This window comes from Rhagoletis zephyria, unplaced genomic scaffold (genome assembly GCF_001687245.7).
Source record: "Rhagoletis zephyria isolate East Lansing unplaced genomic scaffold, Rhagoletis_zephyria_1.1 Rzeph_scaffold_00003, whole genome shotgun sequence".
Classification (NCBI taxonomy): Eukaryota; Metazoa; Arthropoda; class Insecta; order Diptera; family Tephritidae; genus Rhagoletis; species Rhagoletis zephyria.
The window spans coordinates 444,464-466,771 of NW_016157087.1; the positions used below are offsets into that span (position 1 = coordinate 444,464).

Consider the following 22,308-nt stretch of genomic DNA (forward strand, 5'->3'; position numbering starts at 1 on the left):
TTCATATGCTTGCGGGTGTTCTAATTTTGACAGCGCGAATTTCGCTGTGGTGAGTTCGCCGTTCGCCGGCATTGTATTTCAGCTATTACCCCTAATTCAAGTTTAGTTTAATTTAACTTTCTAAACTGCTTGCAACCCTCCTACGTGCAGTTTAGAAGTAAAGCCTTTTCAAAACCATTCCGATTGATATTCATAATGTAGTAATTTTTGTAACTTATTGAATAATTTGAATATAATATATCAAAAAAAAAATCTTACTAAGATACAGATTTTCATTTAAAACCGTCCATAATTCTATTTTTTGCCACATTTTATATGGAAGGGAAAACCTGTGGGGCGTCGTTTTACGATTTTGTATGGAAAACAATAACACAACGGATATTACGACTACTAAAAATTACAAAATGTTGATGTGAACATTTTGGAACTTATCTTGGAACGAACTGTGAACACTCCAATTCTGTAGGAGTGAAGTCTCAGTTCTATTGGAGTTTCGAAAACCACTTATTTATGTCATAAGTTCACTCTACATTCATATTTTGAACATAAGAAAGATTCAGTAAAACCACGTTTAACTCTATGCTGACATTGTAAACCCTCCTTTATGTTCGTACGTATGTATAAATACACATAATACGATTATTATATGTACATACATCCATATGCGTATTCACATACAATATACATACATAAGTATTTAACTAATTGGGTTTTGCTTTGAAGTGCTATTTTAGGAATCATACATACGTATATTAAATTGTGATTAATGGCATATGAAGTCCAAGTGCAATATGTAGTACCTACACATACATACCTATATATAATATCGTCGCCCAAACGTCAGAAACATGAATATGTAAAAAAGCGTCGTAAAAATGAAAATTTTTGGGAAATCAGGTTTGAAAGTTTTTTTTTTACGAGACTTAACTCTACATTTATGCAATTCAAATTGTAAAATATATGGTTTCCGGTCACGCATGATATTCTGGGTTTTGGTATAACATCCAAAGCTTAATAAAGTCAACCCAATAACTCAAAACTGATAAATTTGCACATTTATGCTTCTGGCATAAGGGTGACGATATCCTTTGTAAGGTTTCATGATAAATTTTGTATGTACTAATAATCCGAATTGTTATTTTTTATGTTTGACTACATTCAATATTTAGTTTTTCATTGGGCAATAATCTAGACTGTATGTTTCTATGTATGATTACTCGATTTACAAATTTGATTAATATTAGGTATACATGCAAATACGAAAATTCTTATAAAAGACATTTGATAAAAAATACGGTCATATGGGATTTTTCTTGAACTTTTTCATATTTCAATTTAAATACTTCACTTATAGTTTAAAGGCTTAAGTTTAAATAAAAGTCTTCATAATAAGTAGTAAAATATTAAAGTAATTTTTTAATAAATATCTAAGTCTAATTCATTAATTTTTATATTCGTGTTATATTGATTGTTTCATTTAATGATTCCCTCCTCAGCAATTGTTTTGTGTCATTCTCAATCTCCATTGGCGATATGCCAGAGCTTCGATCGTTTATGTACGTATTATCCTCCTCCACAATTTTTTCGAGCACTATATCACCGGTATTGGCTAAACCTATCGAAAGAAAATGGAATGCAACAAAATATTTAAGTACGACTTAAGAATTAATACTTTCTAATACTATTAGCACACTAACAGTTGTGTCCTGTCAACGGACCATTTGCTACTTCTTCCGCCGACGTACTGTTGACTAGTGCAACATCAGTGGCAGCTCCATTGCGCAAGTTCTTTTGTAGTGCCACAGCTTTGCGTGCATGACGCGTGGTAAGAACACCCGTTTCTACATCACGTTCCAGACGATGGCCAGATCTTGATCTGGTTAATTGCCTTTGCACATAGTCTTCGAGATCTTCTTCCTCTTTGCGACTAATTAGGCAATTCAGTGCAAGCAAGAATAGTCCCAACCCAAGCGAAAATAGTCCAGTGCATGTAACCTCGTTCCACCAGGCCGAACTTGAGCCTAGAATAGAATTAATATTTAAGACTATGTAGTAGAGTGGTTCATAAAACCACTATTTTTGGAAATTCATAAACGCTACATCAGAATATTGTTATTTGTGATAAAAAAAAGAGATACGTATTTTTTTTTTTTTGAAAAAAAGTTTTTTTAGAGGTCGCGCTGGTCAGTTTTTCATAAAAACGCTGAAACGCAGCTAAAATGTGGTTTTTACATATAATTACTCTGGCATTATTGAGGAGCATTCCCTTAATTACACACCTATCTTGGACAGTTAAAATGGGACTAGTAAAATCAAAACGTTGATACTGAACGATTTGCGCATTGTTATGGGCTGGAGCTTGTTACCAGGGGGTTTCTGGGTTTTGCTTATTAGGAATCTAAAGTCACTTTTTCAAAATTAAAAACGGCGGATCCAAAATGGCGATCCATTTTTTTTTTAATGATTGGATTTGTTCGAAAACCGGTACTCGATAGTTTTTGGGGTCGCCGATTACGAACCTGAAGTAAATTTTGTTTACTTCAAAATGGCGGATCCAGTATGGCTATCAAATTAAAAAAAAAAATACTAAAATTAAAACGTGGATACTGAACGCTTTAAGCATTGTCAAGGGCTGAAACTCGGCATTAGGCCCATTCTAACTACCCAAGACAGGTATGTAATTAAGGGAATGTTCCCCAATAATACGAGAGTAATTATATGTAAAAATCACATTTTTAGCTGCATTTTAACATGTCAAGAAAATAAAAAAATGGGGAACATCAGCGTTTTTATAAAAAGCCGACCAGCGCTTAAAGGTCACTTTTTTTCAAAATAAAAAAACACGTTTCTCTTTTTTTATAACAAGGGACTGCAAATGCTTTTCCCAGTGTATTTAATGTCATTTTAACCGACTTCCAAAAAAGTAGGAGGTTATCAGTTCGCCGGAATATTCTTTTTTATGTACCACGTCAACCAATTACGATAATTCTTTTTGTATCGGGAAGGTAGTGTCTCAGAGGTGGTCTCATACTAATCTGGTTTAGATCTGATCATTGGATCATGAAATATATATATACATTTTTTTTTATATGAGAATTGAAGTTGGTTTGGTTTTTTTTTGGTAAAAATTATTGGTTGCTTTTTCGTTTTCTTCTTCTTTTATACGCGTATTTTGTTTTTGTGGTTTGCTTGGACAATTTCTCGTGAAATGACCCGGCTTGTCGCACCGATAGAAGTTTTTTCCTTGTTTCGAATTCCCCGAATTCCGACCAACCTACGATTGATTTAGCCTTTTCTTTGTGTAAAGCACATTATAGTCCACTTTGTCCTTTTTTGATTTTCCCGACTCATATTCTTCGAGGATTTTCACGCGCTTCGGCAAATCGTATCGCGTTTTCACCGCTCATACGACGCTGGCAGACTATTCAACAACAAGATTGCTAGCAGCTCGTCGCCAACTTAAACGTTTCTACCGCTTTTCTATCTGGCCCTTTGGATTGGAATGTCGATTCCAATCTTAACCGAATTTCACGTGGACTGCTGCATTTTGAAATTATCCCTAGCTCTGTTGTTGCTATCGCGAACGTATGTCCGCTAATACCTTTTGATCAGCAATTTTCCACTCGATGAGTATTGCCTCATCCGTAGGCTTCGCGATAGAGCCATCTACGTAGCTCCCCAGATCAGTTTTGATAAACTGATAAACTTCACTTTATTTTTCACCGTTCACAGTCTCTCGGGCGCTGGGGCATAACCTAAAGTTCCGAGGGTTTTGAATGTTACTTAACGACTGACTTTATTCAATACGAACAAACGTTTACAAAGAATGAATGATGAAAGAACACAATTGATAATTATCCGTTTGAATTTTCTGACAGTTTTGATAATATATAATGAAAGTCAAACAGTGAGGCATCGGGTGCACCCCCTGATCGTCACTGGTTGTAAAATTGTTTAAAACTATGGAAACTTCGATGGTTCCGGGTGCACCAAGGAGTGGTAAAAAAAGATTATTTTGCATCCGGTTTATTCAGCTCACGAACTCTGGTGTTTACATCAGCCGAACATCCATTTGTAAGCGAGCTAATGTGAGAAGCCAAACCTCCCCAGTAATGGTTTGTACGCTGCCCTTGGGACCCGCCACGTAAAAAAACGCCAATGAATAGTCCAAATGAGACCCCTTTTGGGGTGACGACGCCTGCAAACGTTTTAAGGACTAAGATTTGGGGCCTTGGACCGGGCAAAGTAGGAAAACAACAGGGCCCTCCGACGTCTATTACAGCTTCCTTTTAAAGGAGGGAAAATTCGGTGTCGGAATTAAGGCTGGACCCAAAATATTTTAGTTTCTATCACCAGTTTCCAGCATAAGAAGCTCCACCAAGCTACGTGGTTGTCACTGGTTTGAAACAAGAAAATCTAAATTATGATATTGGGATGGACGTAAGGCACGTTTCAACTGTGTTAAATAAAATACGTATGATTCGAAAACCAAATTTCGAATCGGATGTTGTGATAGACAGAAGGAATGATTCCACTGTTTTAAATGTAAATTCGCCGAGGACCTAACATCGATTCGGCTGGCAAGATACGCATACGCATCTGTGCATCAAATAACGTGCGTATTAATGTACAAGGAAAGCCCGACGTTGAGGAACTGTAACTGTAACGGCAGCCAAAAGATGCGCTGGGACTCTTAGAGACCACTAATCAATCGTTTATCGTTCCCCACATACCGCCGCTGAAGATCTGATTGGGCCTTATCAGTGCGGCTTTAGGACAGGTATTCTCTATAAGCAAAATATTAGAAAAGACCTGCGAGATTACGGTCGACTCACACCATCTTTTTGTGGATATCAAAACAGCATGAACAGAACGAAGAGTATTTAGTTGCCTTTATGCCGTGTGAGTTTTTTAATCTGATGTTAAAGAAGATAATAAGAACGAAGTATCTCCCTGGCATCTAACAAACTGTCAGCGCTAACTACCATCCCTAAATTGGCGCGTCAAGCGCCAAGGAACTGTGAAAGATCCTCATGCCTATAAAATTTGTATGGAGCATCCCACAATAACGCGGCGCTAGCCGGAATTTAATTTTTGACAGGGCGTTACGTGTTGAAGTTGGATCCAGAAGATGGAAATAAAGAGAAAGTATAAGGAATTTAGAGAGGAAACGAGAATAAAAAGGAGAGGAAATGAGAAAACGTCAAAAATTATGGCGCGTTGGTTTGGGTATTGTGCGCGCTGGCACTCCTTGGCATTGGAAAACGCAACGCTCAGCGCTCCAGTTTAACCCTTTCGACCCGGATGGTACATATATGTACCACCAAAGTTTAAACATCCCTAAAACTTGTAATTTACATTTAATCACATTTGGAAATGTACCACGCCGTATGTTAGGAATTNGTAGAGTTCCGGGTCGAAAGGGTTAAGGATGGCAGTAAAGCGTCGCGACACACACGTCACCGTTGACAGCTATAATTTCGAAGAAGGAGTCAGCATTACCATTGATGAGCCTCAGAGCGATTTACACACAGTGCAACAGATTAAATTACAGGGTCCCGATGGCTCGGCCGTGTCGTACGAGTAAAAAAACGCACCATCTCTGAAAGTATATAGCGCGAATCACGCTGGTGGTAGCAGAGGAAGAGTAAAGCCTCCTCTGGAGATTCAATCGGTGTTTCTAATTGGCGGCAGCTAACGATAATGGAAAACGAGAGGCGTTCTATGATAAACTCCACCAAAACCACTTAAGCAGTTATAGCCCTAATCCAAAAGAAGACGTGCGCTTGATATTGATAGCAGCCAAATTGAAAACCAAAACAGCTCATACTTACTGAACACATTCCAAGACATTGTTTCGTCGGGTATAATGCCAGCACCGCATAAGAATACTCCAAATACTATGAATACAATACCAATGTGAAGCATTCCGATGCTTGTGACAACCTGTAATCAAATAAACGCTGAATTCAGCTGCTGCTGATACATATGTTTCTATGTATTATGGTAATTTGTATCATTTACCTGACTATCAAGCATGCCTGGTCCAGGTTTAGCAACGCTATGTGCATGGTGAAACTTACGGCGAAATGAACCACTTGGTGAATGGAACGTTTCAGCACTCTCCGAACTCTGCGTACTGTAGCGTCTTTCTCGCGCACGTTTCTGTTCATCACGTCGTTTTCGTTGACGTTTTATTGCCATCGCCGAATGGATTCCCACCGAATGCATTTTGCTAAAAGTAAAATAAATACCACAGATGTTATCTTTAAAATGATAGTATTGGCAAATAAGTAAACGAATGAATTGTTATAGAAATAAACCCCAAAATCGGTAAAGGAAGACTATGCTCGGCAACAGTATCAACTCCTCCGATATCTGCATATCAGCATGTGAAACCATTCATAGATTTTTTGGACAGAGAATTAGGTCGGATATGAAATGAGCGTAAAGCAAATTTTATTTCAATATTAGATTCTTTCTCTGCGAAATAAAGATTGCATCAAATTCTTTAATTGTATGAAAACGTGCAAGAACTATTTTAACTGACAATTCATACTGGTCCGTCTTTTCCCAGTTATATATGGAAGCAGGGCGATTGGGTCTAGAGATGAACAAGGACAAGGTGAAGTATCACCTATTAGCAAGCAAATAGTCAGCGAATTTGTGCCTCGGAAATTATATCAGTTGACAGTTATAATTTCTTTTATTTGGGAACCAGCATCAACACCACCAGATTACATTGAGCCCAAACGACTGGAGTGGTTCATACTTGGAACACTTTGAAAACGACGGACCACAGGTCACGTCCAATTAATTGAACAGGTGCTCTTATGTATGTATATACATAGAAAATTATTTTGAAGACGAGAGGGCTACTCCGCGACTGGCTCAAAATGTAGCTATGGCGAGATAAGATCTACATATTTTTATTGAGCGACAGATTACTTTTCTTGCTTTATGTTAAACGCAGATCAATTATGTAAGTCGTTTAAATGGTTACAGGCCAAAAAAGATGACAAGAAAAATGTAAAATTAAGATAATAAGATCAAATTTGCAATAAAAAATTGGAAATTAGTTATTATCTACTGGAATCTTATTTCCTCTTACTTTTGCTTCGCAGAGTTATATTACCTTTACATTGAGCCCACATTCGTCATTTTGCGAGTCTCCTGAAGAGAAAGAGAGTTTTCCGATCGAAAAATATTGATTTTCAATAATTCTATACCATTTCTACGAAAACGTGTTTTTCTCCATATAATATATATGGAAAACTTAATGGGCTTTGAGGCAATTCTAAATATATATTTTTTTTTACAAACAAAAACAACACGGGTATTATTTTTATGCATATAGAAAAATCCTAGGGCATGAGAGCTTAAAATTTTTTCTCCACGCATGTATTTTTGGACCAACTTAATGTGCATACATATCGTCGGTGCAAATGATAAAAAAAAAATATGTAAACAAAAGTCACAATGTATTTAACCGAATTACCAGTTCAAAAAGCTTTCCTGTATTTTTTGGTGTTACCCTCTTGCAATTTTGCGTCTTGGCAGACAAGTCTGGGAACGCAACTGTTATTTATGCATATGAGCAACTTTCACTAGCTGTTACATATTTCGACAAAAACGTGTTCTTGGTCGAAAATGCATCCATTTTCCTCTCTTGTTCTCTTAGAAAATGCATTATCTTAATTTTTGTATAAAGAACAAGATTCCAACACGAAATTGTACTAAAAACCAGGTTTTGGGTGAGCCTATTCCCTTTTTGGCCATGCAGTTCTATATATTTTTCCCGTTTTTCATTATAAGTTTTCCCGTTTGTTTTCCTTTTTAATATAAATTTAATAATAATTTAATAAATACAAATCAATTTTTCTCCGTGTTTTATTTTTTATACGATCAATAACCGTATTTTAACAACTCAGTCAATAGCCATAACAATTCAATTAACATGTAATATTGTTAATATAAAAATATTACTTTTAAACATACATATATTGCATCTACTTATGCGTTATTTGTACATATCATTCGTGTGCGATTATGATGCTATTTTTCTATCACTGAACACTAAGGGTATTCATCAAATCTTATAAATGCATTGTAAATCGTATAAACTTATAATTGTGTAAACCTTATAAATGAACTGTCAAAATTTGTATGGAAACTCGTTTACACATTTCTGATAAATTTATCCAGCGATTTCACTGAATAAACTTGATAAACTGAAGACAATGCAACTCTGTCGCAACTCTAGCTATGTTTTCTTAGGCAATAATCGGGATCCGCATACAAATTTTGCACGCAAATTCAACAACGATATGATCCTGATAGAGATCTGGTTCAATTATTATCCCGTCTGTTTGTTTTGTTTCACTGATAATTCGCAAAGTTTGGTAGCCGTGACAAATGAATTCATACACAAACAGACATTCTGCCATTGTTTCTTATAACTTGCTTCAAATAAATAGCCTTTATGTTATATGTACATTTATTTAAATAGATATCTCGTAAATATAATTTTTTCCAATTTAGTGAGGTAGTTTCTATAATTTTTTTATCCCCGTGCTAGTAGTATAAAGTTAGTGACACTGCGCTTTATAAGCAAAGAAAACACGACTATTGTCGCATGTGTAAACGAAAAGAGAGTGTGGTGGGTCGTTCATGTAACAGAGTGCATAAACTTATAAAATTATCTGCTTGATAAAGTTATCGGTTTAGATGAATACCACTACTGTTTTCAACAGCACTGATAAGTGATCAAATGCAGAAAAAACATTATTGTGCTCCGCCGCAAACGCACACACCTTTATCTCTGCATTTTTAGCTTGATGTGCTACCGAACCATTGGTGAACTGCGAAATTTTCAGCTTGCGATTAGTTATCATGAATTTACTTATACTCTTGCACATGCTTTTGCGTTTTTGCATGTTTTTGCAATTAAGATTTCTTAGGAAGAAGGCTTACTGCACATCCCAATCCAGAAAATAAAGGTCGCGCCCATGATTCAATAATACAAGGTTCGATAAACCTGACAGTTATCTCTCTCGCACCGCTCCCTTAGCAGCAGTGTTGCCGTTTTAGCCCTTTGGTGGCTAAATTTGGCTACCAAATTCTTTTTTTGGCCACAAAAATTTGAAATTGCCCCTAGCCCTTTTTTTAGCCCTTTTCAAAATTTATTCATCATTGACATTAAACTTTTTTATATGATTTTCATGAATTTAACTCTTCGCTTATAAAGCGAACGCCTTTCCTTTAAGGCAAATAAACTGTTCATTGTGTCGCTAGCTTAAGTGGTGGAAAAAGTTTGTTTATCGGTTGCTTCTTTTACCTTTAAGTAACGCAGAAGTTGAAAGGACGTTTTCTATAATAAATTTCGTTAAAAATAAGCACAGAAATAAAATGAATTTTGCAATGTTAAACGCTTTATTAACTGTAAGATATGGCTTAAAAAATGTACAGAAATGTTGTCATGATTTTGATTTTACAGATGATATCGTCAGGTTAATGAGAAATGAACAAAATTGTAACGACGAAGAATCGCTTAGCGATGATAGTATTGATATAGATATAAATATTTAATGTGTTAAAAAAAATGTTTATAGATTAAATTATTTTACTATGAGTTCATTAAATGAATACTCTTTTGTTTGTTTGATACATACAGCGTCGGACAATAATAAAGCATCGACATTTTAATTCTTTGTAAATTATAACATAACATTTTAAAAATTTCTTTTACAAATGGATATTTTTCGAAGCATAGTTTGAAATTATTTAAGTTATTTAGTATTGTCCGACACTGTATATAGATATGATTCTAGTACTTATGTATTCTTAATGTGATCTAATTTTTTTGTTTATGTAATAAATTAATTAATTAATAACATATGTATATGTATGTTTTTTACGTTTCTGGGCCGTTATCTTATCCATTAACGATTTAACTATACTTTAAAATAGGTAAGTTGGCGGCCCTTAATATGCTTTATGTGTTACACAACAAGTTTTTTTGTTGAATAAAATATTAATTCTTTCCAGAGTTCATTGTTTTTCTATATCATTACTTATAGAAAATGTTTGCGTGTATACTTATATATTTATATGTAGGTAAAAAAATTGAGCTACCATTTTTAGCCACAACGACGATTTTTAGCTCTTTTTTAGCCCTTTTTTAGCCTGAATTTAGCTACCGCTAAAAATGTTTCGCGGCAACACTGCTTAGCAGTGGCACCGTGTGGCTTCTTTGCAAGCTTACTTGGAAAAAGTGTAGCTTTGGTGTGAAATAGAAGTATAAGATTTGTGCAATATGTTTATTTGTATATACATATGAAGCACATTTAACTGATGAAAACATAAACTTTTTTTATATTGGATGTTTACATACAACTCGCAGTAGTGTTATATTAATTTTGAGCCCTTTTGCAGTTTTTATACAGCTAAATAGCATATAAATTACGTAATTCACGTAGATATTGTAATATTACGTTCAATATTTCGTTTAAAATGCCAGATTTCCTGCAAATACATTAGAATTTACAAAAGGAATTTCACTACTAATTGCCTACGTTGCGTACTTTCCTTTCCTCCGTCCTTCGTAAATGCAACCTTTTGTAAGGGAGTGTCAAATCGCGGCTGTCAATAATTATCTAACCTTGTATTATTGAATCATGGGTCGCGCCATTCGCGGACCGTTGTTGTTTCGTTGTTTTGACAGCATCCACCCAATCGTGGACGTCATACAATACTTTTGTTTACATTCACTATTGTCAACCTGATGCTCTTCGCACCAAATTTAGTGGGTATACAAAACGCGAAAACTTTTGAGTCTGGTGCTTGGTGCGTTTTTTGTGCTTTTGTTTTTAGTTTGAAGACACCAAATTTGAAAATCTTAAAAAAAATGGAAGCAAAATTTATAGCAATTGCTTACCACACTAAGCAACTTTACAAAAATTTAAACAAAATCATGTCACAGTGACAATCATAAGCGACAACAAAATATGTGGAAGCACCTTCAATCATCACAGTCGAAACCGACCCCCGTGCAGGAAACATTGATTTCTATTAATTTGAATCGGCATTCTTACATTAAAATTATGTATGCATATAAAGTCCATAAAATACACCAATAAAAATTTGGTGCTTTTTCAAATTAAAAACTTGGCAATTCTGACTTTTGTTCGATGCTTCCTCTTTTTGTTGTCGAGTTCGTCTTGCTCTCTCATTCCGGTATTTGTTGACGTCACGGCCAATTGCTCTCAGCTCGATTGGCGCAATCTTGTATTCCATAATTCTGTGCAGTCATATTGTGTAATATGCTCGAGTTTGATTGGAGGTGGATGCTGACGGACGAGATTCTTCGCGTAACTAAACTTTAAATTCCATACAGCTTTCCCATGAATGTATCGCCCACTATTTTAGCCTAATAGTATTGTAATATTTATGGGAATGGCGTATGTGATTTTCCCCGTTTTCACGACCATTATTACAGTCATCCCTTTTTTGTTCAAAATTCCCGCAAAACGGGAGAAATTTCTCTTCTGGCAACGCTATGTATAGTAGTTGCGTATGTAACGTATACGCTCTGTGGCACCATGCATATACATCTAAACCAGAGGCGGGCATTTTTTTTATTTTCCAAACACATCCCTACAAGACGCGACTACCAGAAATTCAATCAAATTTTTTAATAGGAATGTAAATCATAATGAGACTATCGATGTTTGAAGAATCGATATTTCAAAAAATTACATCGATTGAAAGTTGAATGTATCGAATTAAAACATCGATGTTTTTATGATGTTTTTAGGAAAGCTTGCTGATTTTTTTAAATATTGCACACAATTTTAAATTGGACTTATATATGTACTTAGTTTTTTTAAAAGAATGAACTAAATTTTTATAAAAAAATAAAACTTAATACGAAAAATTTAATGTTAAAACTTGTCAATATGTGTGGTTTGGCAAATTGGGTAATGAAGCTAAGCAATTTTACAATTTAATTAATCTTAAAGCAATTAAACTTTTTTTACTTACAGACGTATATGCATATATTAATAAGAATTCACGAATTTATTAAAGGAACTTACTGGGGCATGATTCCCAGGAAATACTCATTTATCAAACGCTCGCTAAACATTTCCTCTAGTGCTCCCTCATGTTCTTGTGATCAATTGTGAGGAAACGCGCCCACTTGTTTCTGATGTAGTGGCGAATAGTTTAGATTTTCAGGACGAAACTAGTAGTGACACTTCAGAAGAATTCGTAAATGATACTAATGACTCCCGATCAGTTAATAGTGATAAATGTAGTGAACTAAAAGCTTGGGCCATAAGAAATAATATACCCCAAAACGCCCTAAGCGATTTGCTGCAAACCTTGATTAAAATAGGTATTAAAGATATACCTATGTCAGCTAAAACGCTTTTAGGAACATGTCGAGAGAAAGTTCAAATAAAATCAATTCCGGGAGGTGAATTCGTTTATTTAGGTATTCAAACACATTTTAAATCAAGTTCTTTTAGCTTCTTAGAATCAGTATCGGAAATATTAATAGATGTAGGAATCGACGGGCTTAAATTGTTTGATAGTTCAAACCGAATTTTATGGCAAATACTTGGAGCGATAGTTTGATTTCCAAAGCAGAGCCCATTTACGATTGTTTGTTTTTCAGGAATGAGTAAGCCAAAAAGTGTAAACGAATTTTTAAAAGAATTTTGTGAAGAGGTCGTTTTTTAAGAGAAGAAGGATTAAAAGTTGGCTCAAGCTCCATTCCAAAAAAGTTTAATGTTCGCGTATTCACATGTGACTCTCCGGCCAGGTCTTTTGTAACAGGTACACAATACTTCAATAGCAAAAATGGATGTCCAAAATGCTGCCAACAAGGCAAATATATCCAAAACAGAGTTTGTTTTTCTAAAGAGATCCATAATTTAAGAACAGACACAGCGTTTCTTATCTCATCATAGTGTAGAAATAATTGTAGTATTTTAGAGCTTTCTAAATTCGGGATGGTTTCCCAGTTCCCACTGGATGTGATGCACCTGGTCGATTTAGGTGTGATGAAGAAGTGACTTCCATTGCTAATAAATAAAGAAAATGTTGTAGAAATGAATTCGAAAATTAATTTTCTAAGCAATTTTGTACCAACAGAATTAGGCAGAATTTCCAGAAATTTTAATGAAATTAGTAATTGGAAAGCGACCGAGTTTAGGCAATTTTTGCTGTATACTGGGATTTTCGTATTAAAAGACTGTGTTGAAAGTGATCGATATTATCACTTTTTGCTGCTTCATTGTGGGGTTCGACTACTAACAAACGAAAAGTCGTACAGAATTGAAGCGGATATTGCCCAGAACATATTACAGGAATTCGTCCACTACTTTGGAAATATTTATGGTGACCACTTGGTCAGTTTTAATGTTCATGGGCTATTAAATTTATCACACTGCGCAAAACAATATGGCCCACTCGATAGTTGCTCTGCATATCGATTTGAGAACTATATGCAATATTTAAAAAAAATTAATTAGGAAACCGAATAAAATTTTGCAGCAGCTACATTTAAGGCTGAAAGAAAGGCAGGCAGACAATTTAAATTGTTTCAAGGAATCAAAAATAGGCTCATTCAGTATAGACCCAAAAAAAGAAAAGGATTCTTTCTGTTTTAGTAAAAAACTAGGAGCCTTAAAGGTAATTTCCACCGAAAAGAAGTCTGACACTGAAGTATACACATGTTTAGTATTTAATAAAACAGAAAATTTTTTTACTGTCCCACTTGAATCCTCGCTTGGACTAGGCATACTGTTAAGTAGCGAAATTAGCTCCGAAAGTGTTTCAGTCAACAAAGAAGATATAATATATAAATTCTTTTGTATTCCTCATCAAACAAAGTTTATTCTGATACCTCTTTTACATAACCTTTTTAATGATTTTTCAAATTAATAACGCATTCCGTTTGCATATAAATGTATACAAGTATATAATATTAAAAATTTTAACAAATAAAGCTACATATATAGTACACAAATAATGGATTCTGTAAATAATATTTTTGAGCCTTCTGTGATGTCAACTCCCAAAGGAGAAGGTAAGAGATAAATTTACTAGCGTTTCTTCTTTAATGTACTTGTTCCTTACAGACCAGCGCATTGTCCAAAAGAGGTGGCAAACGTGCAACTCATATAACGACTCACAGGGCCCTTCCACATCTAAAAGACCACACACTGAGAAAAATGGTATACAATGAATTTTTTTATTTAAAGCTGTTCATGATTTTGTGGAAATAGTATTGGATTTGCAGTTGGAACTGCATTTGCATAGTTTATACTTGCCACCATACCAACCGCATTTTATTGTTGTGAATTTACAAATGCACCGAAATATGCAAATGCAAGATTAATTAACGAATTGAATTAACGAACAAGATTTTTCATGAAGAACATTGTAAATATTCTTCAAATGTGGATATCATTTCAGAAGTGCTTAAACTGCTAACAAATATTTGTCAAAAACTTAATGCAGTGGAGGAACGTATGGGTAAAATGGAAACAAAGATTATGACCATAGAGAAGATACTTGCTACAAACGTAAATATACTATACTCATGGACAAAAGTGTTAGGCACCGGTACTTTTTAAAATTTTTCCGAAGTTTTGCATGTCCAATTTTTTTAAATTAATTTTTTTCAAATAAAATTCTATTCATTCTCTAACCAAAACCACTTAAATAAATGTTTCAAGCCTTTTTCAAGTTTATAAGAATTTAACAAAAACTGTAATTTATGCCTTTAGAACTTGCACAATTACTAAATTGAAAAGGGCTACAAAACTGCATACTCGAAAATTTTCTAAAAATTCCGATTAAAAAGTTTTGTCCATGACATTATATCCGAATAATTAAAATAGATAAATATTAAAACTATTAAAGTTATCTCTTTATCTTAATAGATTGTGGAACGGAGTGACATGTTGGCCCAAAACCAACTTATTAGGGAATGTAAAGTGATGCTGAAAAAGGTTCAGCAGTCGGTTTGTTATATGACCGGAGAAACTGAGGACGAAAACATTCGCGAAATTTCTTCTCTACTCCATCTCAATTCTAAGGAAACTTCGATTCAAATGGAAGCAAAAATTAGTAACGCCGAATATAGACAGGCACTGGTAATTTATTTCACGCTAATATATGTTCATATTTAATGCTCTTTATTTATTATTCGAATTAGTCAACCTATATTTATAAATTGAAGGGGCCGTCGGGATGCCTAAACGACGTGATTCGTAAGTTGTTTACGGATGAGTTTTTGCAACACTACAATTGGGACGGGCGATGGGAGAGGGAATCGTTAGCGCAAATGAAATTAGTTGACGAAATTTTATTTGGTAATTAGTATTTATTTAATTTTCAAAGTTACTTGATTAACTATCATCTTTAATTCTTTTCAGGCGTATTTAAATCTGAAGGATGATTACCTTTCGAAAAAAGGGTAAAAAAGTCTATTGACTTAGCTCACAACCGGCTGAAGCAAAAAATCCGACTAACGGAACAAAAACAAAAATAACTTCAATTTTATTTTATTAACCATACTACTTTCATATTTAGTATAGTAAGTTCAGAAAGTAAGCTATCGCATAACATTACATTTCATTTAACGTAAAGCATACAGTTACTCCCAAAATGAGCGTACGGATCTTTTTTGTTAATTTCGCAATGTTTTACATGGTAAATTTTTTTTTTGTTAATTTTGTTTTAAAATATGGCTTATGTTTCAGCAAATCCCATTTAAATCCAAGAATGGTAGTGTGTACAAAAATTAAGAAAAATGTGGGAAGTTTCATCAAATTCGCGAACTTTTTAATACGAATTTCTAAAGAGATTCCAGGTATGCAGTTTTATAGGCCATTAAATTTTAGTATAATAATGTGGAAATTTTTTTGGTTAATTGGTTAAATAATTTGCAAAGATATATGATGGTAGTCAAAACCCAATATATTCGTTAGACTTAACTAATTTTTACATTTTTAATTTTTTTACTTTTAAGATTTCTGGTAGTCCTAACAAACATATACCAGAAGTCTAACCAATATTTATGGTAGGCCTAACTGACATATACCAGAAGTCTAACCAATATTTATGGTAGGGCTAACTGACATATACCAGAAGTGTATCTATGATTTGCGGTAGGCCTAACAGATATATACCAGAAGTTTATCTAGGATTTGTGGTAGACCTAACAGATACATACCAAAAGGCTAACCAGAATTCGTGGAAGCCTTAACAATCATATACCAGAAGTATACCTAAGACTTCTGGTAGGCCTTACAAATATATACCAGAACTATACCTAAGACTTCTGGTAGGCCTTACAAACATATACTAGAAGTATACCTAAGACTTCTGGTAGGACTTACAAACATATACCAGAACTATACCTAAGACTTATGGTAGGTCTTACAAACATATACCAGAACTATACCTCAGACTTCTGGTAGGCCTTACAAACATATACCAGAACTATACCTAAGATTTCTAGAAGGCCTTACAAACATATACCAGAAGTATACCTAAGACTTCTGGTAGGCCTAAGAAACATATACCAGAAGTATACCTAAGACTTCCGGTAGGCCTGGCAGCCATATACCAGAAGTATATGTAAGAATTCTGGTATGCCGAACAGTATATCTAACACTTCTGGTACGCCTAACAGACCTATACCTGAAATAAATCTAAGACTTCTGGTATGCCAAAGGGATATATACGAGAAGGCTAACATAAATGTCCATTAGTAGTTTTAGGTATTTCATCATGTAATTACCTGTTAGTCCTAACGCGTGTGAGCGGTCAAGGTATATGTTTACAAATGGAGGTAAGCGCAAGAGCTAGAAAGGGATGCAAACTCTCACGTACACAAGAGTTTCTGGTAGTTTTTTCCAATCAGCATTAAGAAGCTAATAGAAACTCGTCTTTAGAGGCTACCTAAAATTTCTATAAACGAACTACCTAATATATCTGTGAAACATTAAGTGATTTAACTGCAGGGATGTAATCGGCCTTCAAAATGTTGCTTGCTGCGACGTCGACACATGTATACTATCATCGTCTTCGTGCGTCTTACGATAATTGACGCTTGACTGATGCTTCGCGGGTATTTCGGCAAAGCAAATCAAATCAGTTGCTGTTGAGAGTGCTCGGATGCTAAGTTTTCTTAGTGGTAAATAAACATGAAAAATTGTGGTACATTCCATAATAATGTGGTAGATTCAAATAAATAAATTTATAAATATGTTATATGCGACATTTATAAGTGACATTTTGACCAGTTTTGGCTATTTATATTTTTGTTTATTTAATGCTTATATTTTTTTTTTGCTGACGGTGCTAGGCATTTTCTTCCTTATAAAAGAAATTTCCAATCATTAAAAATCAACACGATTTCCTAGCGCTTGAAATTTGCACTTTAAATGGGCTATAAAACTGCATACCTAAAACTTTTCTAGAAATTTTAAATTAAAAGCCAAAGCGACGGAATAAGATGCTTTTTTTTTATACATTATCTATCGTTTTCTGATAGAGAATCATTTTCTGATAGACATTGATAATCTTCGTGTTGATGTATATTACTTTCACCAACCATACAATTAATAAAGAAAGCTACTTTTAATTCTAAAAGCTTCAGTGCTCGATCACCCTCTTTCACCTTTTCAAAATGACTATGACACATACTACGTATATGCAAATAAAAATAATTTGCAAATACCTAACTCACTGTTTATTCGATGGTGAAACATTCTTTTTTAATATTGCCTGATTATAAAAAGGCAATAAGATGACCATCGAAAAGGAAAATAAAGTTAAAAATGGCAACGTCTTCATTATAAAAAGGCAATAAGATAACCATCGAAAAAGAAAAAAAATTAACCTAAGAATGGCAACGTCTTGCGCTTATTTGCAAATAGTACCACTAATCAATACTTATTTGCGTGATTTGGTTATTTGCAAATAAAAAATTAACTCAGCGTTTATACGGCAAAGTTTACCATTTTGCAAATTGTTATTGGCAAATAATGCGTGCGTATAAACGTAGTAACAGTTTGTAATGACTTTTTAACCAAGGCATAACATTGCGACTCCAAACGCGATAGCAGATCACGCATTGCGCACACCCATCCATGTTTTCTATGCAAAAAAATGTATGTATATGTATCGCGCGATTTTTTATTTAAAATTTTCGACTGCGGCGCTTTTTCCATAAAAATCAATGCTTCGATAAATAATGAAAATTTTTAATAAAAAATCGCGCGATGTGTTGTTACAAATTTTCGCCTGCGGCGCTTTTTCCATAAAAATCAATGCTTCGATAAATAATGAAAATTTTTAATAAAAAATCGCGCGATGTGTTGTTACAAATTTTCGCCTGCGGCGCTTTTCCCATAAAAATCAATACTTCGGTAAATAATTAAGTTAACATTTTTATTACAAAATCTCTCCATTTTAGACTAAATCACTTTTTTTATCAATACATCGATATTTAATTTAAAAAAATTAATTACAATGCCTGTTTTTATTGTTTCTCGTTTTCAGTGCCTTTTTTTTGGCATTTTTTGTTGTGTGGCAGCACCGACATTTTAGTTCAATTGGTTTACAAAGCAAAAAGTGAGGTTGAAGTTGACATTTTTTGCAACTTAAAATTCAATTCTCATCAAAATTATAAGCCTCCGGAGGGTGGGGTTTTCAGATTTGCAATCACAAAAAGCCGCTCTAAACCCCCTAATTTTTTTTTTTTTTGTTTTTTTTAAAGCCGGGTTCCGTATTGGAAAATTTTCCCGTTTCAAGATCTGAAAGTTTTATACATAGCTTACGGTGGTAGAAGTAATAGAAATGTAATTTAGCAAAAAAAGCGTTATCTATTCCTTAAATGTGGTAAACTCCGAGCACTTGCTGGTGAAAAAAACTTCGCTGCTTCGCACACAAGCGCATGTGTGTGATAGTGTGAGTGCCCACCTCTGATCTAAACGTTCCCTGCAGGAAATGTAAATAACTATAAGCTAACTTTAAGTAGATTAGGAAGGAGCTAAAATTAACTTATTATCTGTATATTTTCTTTGGCGAAGGCTAACTATATTTCTATGGCGATGGCCATGCATTAGATGTAGTCAAGGGTGGCTACCTCTGCATTTGATGTAACTAACTTGTAACTAACTAATTTTGGACATAAAATATCAATAGGAAAAACAAATGATTTTTTTTCTTTATTTTATTATTTTTTTATTTTATTTATTTTTTTATTTTTTTTATTTTTATTTACTTTACTCATTTTATTAAATTTCATATTTGTATTCTGCTGTAGGTGGTCCCATATTCGAACTCCGTCAGACATAATTTCAAAATGATAATGTGAAATTTCGATCATCCTTTTATTTGTCCTCATTTCGAAAAAGTATTTGCGAAGTGCAGGATATTTAAATAGAAACGTGTTTAATGAAAACAATCTCCTTCATTACCCCTGCATTACTTCTCAACTAGTTTTAAGCTAGCATTTTTTAGCTAACTACAAGTTATATATTTTATAGAAATCCCGCAAAAAAGCTAACTACAAGTGGGTTATTTTTTATCAATTGATAATTTTTTTCTGCAGGGTTTACTTGCATGCCTTAACTTAAAGGTAAATATATATTAGCGTGGTAGCTTTTTACGCAGTATTCCTTATGCACATTTGAGGCATTCGTTTTCATATCGGACACCAAATATGGTGTCACACTTTCGATTCGCTTTAAATTTTTTTTATGGGTTTATACATGAAATAAGCTAACACGTATTCGAGGATTTTTTTTTCTTCGGAGATATGATCAATCAAAGCATCTTCTAGAAATGGGCGTTTTGAAATAAACCCAAAGTTTAAAAATTTAGATTTTATTGCAGAATATCTATATTTGCGGAACAAATGTTGTTAACGAAGGTATATTCTGCCGAAATCTGCAATAAAATCTGCGTTTTGCTAACTTTACTCCTACGATTGCCACGCCCATTTTAAGGGGTTAGTTGCCTTAAAGAAAAATCTTGCCATACAATGTTATTTCTGTATAGGTATTCTATCGGAATCAGCAATAAAATTAAAATGCTAAATATATCTCATCATAAGTTTTCGAAAACAAATTATAAAAAATTGTTGACTCTCAAAAATTAAACCATCTCATTATAAAAATAGTTCTGGAAAACGCCCATTTTTTAACCATGTTTTTTTATAGAGAATTAAACAAGAATTACGATGGGGTAATTTTAAATCCCTAATTTACTGGTCTTCACTATGCAAATCAACTTCAAAAAGTACAACTGTTAACAGCTAATTAGCTTTAGGACAATCATGACCTTTAGCTTTAAAACGACGTTAAGGTGAATTCTCTACGATGAGCAGTACCCGAGATATAACGATTTAAAAAAGTACATGATTAGTCAGAATCCGGAAGAAATCCAAACATTGACAGATCATATCTCCGAAGAAATAAATTTCCTCGAATACCTAAATAAGCTTATTTCATGCATAGAATTGAAGTGAATCGGAGATATTATATCATTTTTTTACCAAATCCGTCCGACTTAAAAAAGAATGGCTCATATATATTACTTTATCGTTGTTCATATGTACATATAAATTTTAGAATGAATTTCGAGTTTACCAATAAAAATTGTAAAAACGGAATTTAATTAGGTTAGTTTTATAACCGATGTGAGAAATAAGAATCCGATGTGAAAACAACTTCGAGTCAATGCATTTTTGAATTTCTCGGAGTCCTGAAATTGCGTTCATGCCTCCGTTTTTAATCACAGCGAACAGGGTCAAAGCGCTTTATGTGTCGGTATAAACAAGGTAATAGACATCTTTTGCATCTATTACTCCATATTACTTTTTATTAAACTAGATTCGTTCGTTTTGGCAAGAACATTTTCACCATTTAATTTTAACATTTTGAAGTATTTAAAATAATTAGAATTAAAAAATGGTTACGTTTTAAAAATTAAAAAAATAGCAGTGTCAGATACTCTGCATGCTGCCTTTTTTAAATTTGATAAACTTTTGAAACTTAACAAATATGGTGTATTTGATGCCAACGTCCATTACCTCTAATATGAACATTCTATTTGAAAATTTCCCAAAGCTGTTAAAAATAAATAAAAATTTTTTTTTTCCATACAAAACAAGCTATTGAATAGCAGCTTACGGAACGATTGACCAACTCAGCACCACAACCGCTGATTCAGTAACTGGGCCTTACAGACGATGGATCAATGCTTCGAGAAACAAACAAATTTACTAAAGCTCAATTATGCAAGGTTTAGACTTGACTTGACTTGAAAATTGTATAATTGACAAACGAGCAACGCGTGTATGTAGTTACCCAAAACACAACTTCATTTAGAAACTCAGAGAACTATAGATTTTTGATTTCTAATGCTTGAAACACAATACCCGGCGAACGGCAAATTTCGCCCAGCAGAGCGATGCCGACGACCAACTTTCGCCCAGCTAATTCGCTTACTGAAACACAAATAGAGCGGTATCGAGCGGTTTGAATGCTGAAAATACCAGCAAGAAGAAGTTTAAAATATAGAAATAGTCTTTAAATATAACTACTAGTAAACTTACGTTTTACTAGATTAATCTCTGATAGAAAAATATAAGGTATATTATTTTACTTTTAAACAAAAATTACGATAACTTTTAAAGTATGGTCATCATGGCCTTTTTTTGTCGTTGCGGTTGACCGCGGCGATAGAAATAAATCTATCGTCGCGAACAGTCGTCGAGCAAACTTCGTCGTTTGCTTTGATTGTGCGCGTTCTCATATAAATAAGTGTGTTTTAATTATTTCGGCGAACATTCGCGACGAAAAATTTGCCGTTCGCCGGTGTTGTGCTTCAGCTTTAAGTTAAATTTCTAAGTGCAAAGAGAGCCGTGAGAATCATGCTGCCACATCATTTTTTCACATATTTTTAATAAAATTCCTCTAAATATGCCCCACAAATACGAATCGAAAAACAAACTCTCAAATAAAGACAGAAAATAAAATAAAAACAATCACAATTTGATACGCTTGAATACATTAATTTTAATTGTAATTTTTACTGGGGTCAAACAGCGTCATTTTCGGGGTATCCTTATTAGCGATTTTAAAATTCTGAACAAAAAAAGTATTTTATAAAGCATTTTTATAAAGCATAATTTACGGTTCATTCGTAAGTCATAAACAAATCATGCTGAAATCAAGTAATTTTGCCATGTAAAACTTGTCAATAAATACGTAATTC

The 22,308-nt window shown here is 33.9% G+C and overlaps 2 protein-coding genes and 1 long non-coding RNA gene across 4 annotated transcripts in view; 2 read left to right on the plus strand and 1 right to left on the minus strand.

The window, feature by feature from the left end:
* Window positions 1-1,226: 1,226 nt before the first annotated feature.
* LOC108368654 (uncharacterized) overlaps window positions 1,227-22,308 on the minus strand; it is a 39,875-nt gene continuing 18,793 nt past the window's right edge. For both annotated transcript variants that reach the window (XM_017623653.1, XM_017623580.1), the window contains exons 2-5: window positions 6,025-6,235; window positions 5,835-5,946; window positions 1,698-2,021; window positions 1,227-1,615 (exon numbers count right to left, since the gene is read on the minus strand). In XM_017623653.1, the coding sequence (XP_017479142.1) occupies window positions 1,449-1,615; window positions 1,698-2,021; window positions 5,835-5,946; window positions 6,025-6,231 (810 nt within the window). In that variant the 5' untranslated portion in view covers window positions 6,232-6,235 and the 3' untranslated portion in view covers window positions 1,227-1,448. The remainder of the gene's footprint in view (window positions 1,616-1,697; window positions 2,022-5,834; window positions 5,947-6,024; window positions 6,236-22,308) is intronic.
* On the plus strand, window positions 3,117-5,647 carry LOC108368883 (uncharacterized). The gene is made up of 2 exons (XR_001848433.1): window positions 3,117-5,284; window positions 5,424-5,647. It is a non-coding gene; the product is annotated as an uncharacterized LOC108368883 (long non-coding RNA).
* On the plus strand, window positions 13,789-15,673 carry LOC108368801 (uncharacterized). The gene is made up of 3 exons (XM_017623755.1): window positions 13,789-15,167; window positions 15,230-15,386; window positions 15,450-15,673. The coding sequence occupies exons 1-3, from the start codon at window positions 14,973-14,975 to the stop codon at window positions 15,470-15,472; spliced, it is 375 nt and encodes a 124-aa protein (XP_017479244.1). The 5' UTR covers window positions 13,789-14,972; the 3' UTR covers window positions 15,473-15,673.